The sequence below is a fragment of the Poecilia formosa genome, unplaced genomic scaffold (genome assembly GCF_000485575.1).
Source record: "Poecilia formosa unplaced genomic scaffold, Poecilia_formosa-5.1.2 Scaffold214, whole genome shotgun sequence".
Lineage (NCBI taxonomy): Eukaryota > Metazoa > Chordata > Actinopteri > Cyprinodontiformes > Poeciliidae > Poecilia > Poecilia formosa.
Window position 1 is genome coordinate 911,956 of NW_006800153.1, and position 6,040 is coordinate 917,995.

Below are 6,040 nucleotides of genomic sequence, written 5' to 3' on the forward strand. Positions count from 1 at the left end.
AAAATGCTGTTAAAATACTACATCCTCAGATGATCTTTGCAGCAAATTTTTAATATCTAAATTATCTTTATTTCTATTTAACTCTCTGATTAACACCTCTCTTTCCCACCTATATTTATTACATTCTAGAAAAATATGCTGCACTGTTTCTGACTCTCCACAATAACTACAAAAACCTGTACTATGTTTATTAATTATTTTCAGAGTACTATTTAGCCCCGTATACCCAAACCTTAATCTGGATATAACATCCTCTTCTTTTTTTAAGATGTCTGTCTAATCATCAGTAATATAATAGCGCTGCATAAATCATAAGATATGGCGACATGTAAAATCAGCAGCGCTTCGCTTTCACAGACGGTGGGGACTTAGTCCAACTTTTAGCGTCACTTGGAAGAAAAGCTTAAAGAAAGGTAAGCTCCGTGGACGTGATACTAGCGAAGCTAGCTGTACTGACTGAGACACATGTTGCATCTGTGATGAAAAAAGTTGTCACTCATGCGCTGAATTATTGTGTGGAGGTGTTGACTGACATGTCGCAGATATGGGACAACGCTGTGACCAAAGTGCAATATAGTGATATGACATTCAGAGATCCGATTCTTCTGGACGGATCTTGACGAAGTCCTATAGGACTGAAGCCTCACTGAGAGCCATTGTAATGCTTTGCGTACACTGCAGTAGCTATTTTATTTTATTAAAATATATTTATATTTATTTAATTGGCGAATAAATAAAACAAGAACATAAGAACACAGAGCATGCTCATTGCTCTTTGTTTTTGTCACCTGTCATGGTGGCAGACATTGCAGCAGGAGGGAGGGTGAGAAGGTGCTCTTTCTGCTTGGTTACTTCTTGCTTATTGGGCCTTGGACAGTGTTCATAGTTGTGCGTTGTTAATTGCTATGTTTAATGGTGCAGAGAGTTGTTATTTCTGACATGGGCAATATGGGCAATCGCCCAGGGCGTTATTTTTTTTAGAGATGGCAGGAGACCTCTGCGGATTGTGGCACAGAGATGAAAGCAAAACAGAATGAAGAAGAGTTTGAATTGATACTGGTTAAATTTATTTCAGCTCTAAGTATTTAATATCTAGGTGTTTTTATGGGAATGTGGATCTTTCAGATCAATTTGAGAAGCAAGTTTGATAAGTGCACTTAATTTTATTGTCATGTAGCACGGGGTGCTGGTCTTGATTTAGCCTTGGGTTCGGTGGTCTAGACTACAACTCTGCTACATGGCTCCTTGGTTACATATCCTCCCCTGCCAGTTGGATTTCTTTCAAAATAAATGTGTGGCAAAAAAGTGAAGTTCATGCTATGTTAGGACAGGAGACAAGATGTTTCCATCCCTGAAATTATGATTCATAGAATCACATATCTAAGTCTAAGTAAACTACGTTACAGAGAGTAAACACAATAAAAACATGCTTTATCTGTAGCATTGTTCATTAAAATGGCACATTTCTGATGTATTAAAATTAAATACGATCGGTACACTTAATGATATTAGCGATTAGGTAATGCATTCAGCAAGTACTTTTACTTTTAATACTTAAGCATTTTTAAAAGCCAGTACTTTTTTACTTTTACTAAAGTAAAATGTTAATGTGGTACTTTTACTTTTACTTGAGTACATTTTTGTCTGTGTATTTGTACTTTTACTGAAGTACATTTTTTGAGTACTTTCTCCACCACTGTCAGCAAGGATGAGCTTTCTGTGGAGCAGAAATGTATTAACTGTTTTTCCATTAAAACAGACCCACCTATTTCACATTAATGTGTGCACAATACTGTTTACAAGCTTTGTGTCATTTTTTTGTCATATACTAATTCACCACCATTCTCTCTCTTGTCCCCTCTCTTGTCTTTTTGTCTCTTAGTGAGCTTTTGGGACCAGAGTTTACAGAGACATACTACAACAAAGATGGACAGCCTGTGACAGTGACCAATCACAATTACACCGTAGGTATCAAACAGGACGCTTGTGTCAAGTGTTGGACATAATGTGATTTTGGGAAATATGAAAAATCAATGTCTTACTATAAACTAAGCTAATATGAACATAGCAGGTGGTCTTGGCTAAAACATTAATTCAGAGGTGCAACCTCCTGGTTTAATGTTTTTATTAATAAAATAACAATAAACTCAGTCCATAAACAAAAACTCACAAGACGGGCAGGGCGGAACCTGCCGTCGACAGTCTGGGGGGCCGACCACGGCGCAGGAGACGGACCCCAGAAGGAGGGTCCGGCGGACGACACACATACTTATTCAAAAAGTAGCAATTCCATAAAGATCCAGTCCGATGTTTCCACACTGTTTCTCCTCTGAGTTTCAACGACCAATACAAGCCTCTGTTCCAACATCAACGGAACTCTTTCCTAGTGAGAGTGATATTCCATAAATGGAACACACATTGTTGTTTGCTTTTTTTAAATACTGGGACCAACATCCAAGTATGCCAACTCATAATGTCTGCAACACAATCACCCAGGGTTTGATTGCTAACCTTTAGGCCTTTGCTACATTTTGTCCCATTTCTCTTTTTCTCTGCCCATTTTCTGTCTGAATACTCCAAAATAAAGTCCAGTAGTGTCTTAAACAGAGGACTGATGCAAAATCTGTAATGCCCATCAACTTTTGGTTAATAATTTTCTAATTTTCTTTCAGCTGGAAGTTCTTCACAGTTATAAAAAATGTTTGCCATTTTAGGATTTAGGGATTGAGTATAACTGATTTAGTTTTTAAGTTTAAGGCACTTTTCCTCTGGCTTTTCTGCCAAAATCTTCAAAGAGACTTTTACAGTCCTTCAAGACCAAAGAAATCTGGTCTGGTCTTCATATGATCCTCATCAGTTAGAGTTCTGCAGTCTGTGCTGCTTTACAAAGCCAAATGTAACCTCAACCCTGTGCAGCCCTCATTATGAACTAGCTTTATTAAATCACCATTCATAACTAACTTGTTTTCAGAACTGAACCAGGGATCCTGAATGATTACTACCATTGCAGTACAAGAACAGAAAACTCCAGACTGAAAAATGCCAGAGCGCTGAAGTCATTTCATTTATTTTTATTGTTGGTCACCCAGCTCATAATGTGGATGATATCTTGTCTGTGCACATGAAAGGTGTTTTCCATGCCGGAACCTGATACAGATGGCAGGTTATTCCAGCCTCCTGAGTGCTTCAGGACATTATCCACATTACATCCTGTTCAAGAAATCAGATTAATTACTGCAGGCTGGCAAGGAGAATTCTCACCGACAACTGATTGGTGTGTTGGCTCCAATAGAGCCTCGCTGCTCCTTGGTGTTCAAATGAAATGCCTCATTTCATGCTCCAATGAGCTGACAGGGACGTTTGAATGAACAAAAATCAACATGCTGGCATAATTTCATTCTTCAGATGGTAAACCCTTCTTCGATATTAGCAGCGGGTCTTGAGGCCCGTTGGGAGACCTGCTTTTCAAAATCAGGAAAGGTCTCATATCTTTGTACTTGAAAATTTGAACGTTTTCATTTCTTGACTTTCTTCTCTGCTCCTGTAGCTTTTATCATAGATTACTTCAGTTCCCACAAAGGTAACTGAAGTAAACAGTTACCTCCTCAGAAGGAGTGCTTCCTCTTTAAGAATAGATCAGAAAGGAGGAGGCACTGTCTCTTCTTTTGCATTTTTAGTTTGATTCTTACATTTACTATTTGTAAATTCCAAAGTCTTGATTAGTTTTCCAAATGTGAACATTTGTTCTGCACAATTAATAAGGAGTAGAATGATACACAAGTTAGTTATCTCCATTACAAATAAATCAGAGTCATGCAGAAGTATTCACAGCCCTGTTCTGGAACAAACATGGGAAAGAAGCCATTGGATGTGTTGAGAAACTAACCCTAAACTAGTGCCGGGTCATAAAACAATACTAATATTTTATTGGGGAACAAAATAAAATAAAAAATGACAATATTAATGATTAAAGTAGTCTTTAAAATTCAGTAAATCTAAAAAACTAAAAATAAAATACACTTACTTTTCAGGGGACGCTGAATATAAAGGGCATGCCACACCTTTCAGATTTGTATTCATTAAAAAATAAGTCTTTTTTTTTTCTTTTCACTTCACCTGCATTAAAGTCTGTCACTAAAACATGACAAAATTGGAAAGATTTCCATAAGTATAGACAGATGTGTAACATACCATAAATATTAAAATGAGTTTGATTCCACATACTATGATCTATGCTAGCAAAGGATTGTCGAAACAAATGCTGGCAATTAAGCTTTAAGTATATCAAACGTTGTGTTCTGTAAGTGTGATGTTTTTTTCTAAAAGCAGCAGTTCCAGCTGTTCACCGTCTGCAACATTCAGGCATGTAACAAAATGCCTAAAAGGAAAGTCATCAGTGAGGAGCTTATGGCTGGCACACACTGCTATATAAAAAAGGACATTAACATGACACACTCTTCAAGCTTAATAGTGTCAATTTGTGATGATAACGAATTGACACTATTAAGCTTGAAGAATCATCGCTGTACGATGTGAGATTTAATGGCTGCCAGGCTGCTCTTATTTGCTGCTGCAGAGAATTCAGATTTTTTTGGATGGAGCGATATACCCGATTCTATGGCTCAGACACTTTTGTTGTATCAAAAAAATTTCACGATTTGAAATATTAAAATGTGGTAAATAAGCCCAGCTCACTTTTTGCAAACATCATGTTTGAATAGACGTGTGAAGAGCTTTAACATTCACCATTTTCACAATGTTTAAATATTGCAGACAATGTTTTCCCCAGCTGAAACTGTCGTGAACAGAACATGATTTTGTTTGTGAAGACATGGACAGAAAAAAGAAAGAAGCACTGATTTAATGGTTTTGTCTTTCAGAATCACTGCTTCTACCACGGCCATGTCAGAGGACATCCAGAGTCCTGGGTGGCTCTCAGCACCTGTTCAGGAGTCAGGTACAGGCTGAGGACATCTGCAGCAGCGCTTCATTTTACAACAAATACAACACAAAAACAAAAGGATAGTTTTCCCACTAAAGATTCTGAAAACATAAAACGAGCTTTTTCTCAATTTAATATATTGTGGTGGAAATATCCTGAGATTTTTGGACTCTAAGATAAAACAACAGATTATTGGTTGAATTATTATTCTAAATTGTTGCAGGTAGTGCTCTGATTGGGTTTCCTGCTGAAGCTGTTTTTTTGTTTTGTTTTGTTTTGTTTTTTTGCTAATTTAACTCTGAGATCTAAAAGCTGATCAATCCAGCATTTCCCATATCAGAGCTTAAAACTCTAAAGAATTAACAGGAAAATGTTGATGTGCTCTTTTCAGTCTTCTTGTTGTCTACTAACCTGCCTGGACAGGTAGTGGTCAGCACTGTTAATGACTGTTAATCACTGTTAATGTTCTCTGATTATAGAAATCAGTTCCGTTTTACTGTGATATAATTCTAATTAATACATTTGTGTCAATTAATAAGGTGGTTTATATGTGGTTTAGTTTTCTGATCCACTTGAACATGTCAGGTTGATTTTTGTCAAACCACGAATATTTGTTAGCATTCCCAGATGTGCCATTTTATTCTCATTCTAAATATTTTAAATTAACATATTTTATCATAACCGGCCGATTTCCGTGAAAAAGTGTATGATCGGTGATCGCCGATCATTGTCTCTTGTTGCTGATCACCAAAACCGATCACATGTATCTCACTTACAGGTGTAAGGTGTATCTCACAAACCCTAAGCGATGTCTTGTGGAACTTCAATGGTGAGAGTGAATGGGAAGTTTGTGTGTTGCGATGGAAAATTACTTTGGGGGTGAAGCACGTCAAAATGCATCAACACAACGAATATAAAATGGCATTTAAAAAAGAAACACTTGACGGACTATGGCTATATCGAGGTTCACTGCAGGAAAAAAAAAACAAACATCCAGATCGGTCAGTCAGCAGGTAAAGCAGCGCACAACTACTTTACCTGCTGACTTACCGATCTGGATGGTTGACCGGATTAGCTTCGCGGTCAAAAAGCTAAACA

The 6,040-nt window shown here is 37.3% G+C and overlaps 1 protein-coding gene across 1 annotated transcript in view; it reads left to right on the forward strand.

Annotated features, from left to right (window-relative positions):
- adam19a (ADAM metallopeptidase domain 19a) overlaps positions 1–6,040 on the forward strand; it is a 167,758-nt gene that overhangs the window by 111,963 nt on the left and 49,755 nt on the right. Inside the window, exons 4-5 of the mRNA XM_007567888.2 lie at positions 1,883–1,964; positions 4,881–4,957. Coding sequence (XP_007567950.1) covers positions 1,883–1,964; positions 4,881–4,957 — 159 coding nt within the window. The remainder of the gene's footprint in view (positions 1–1,882; positions 1,965–4,880; positions 4,958–6,040) is intronic.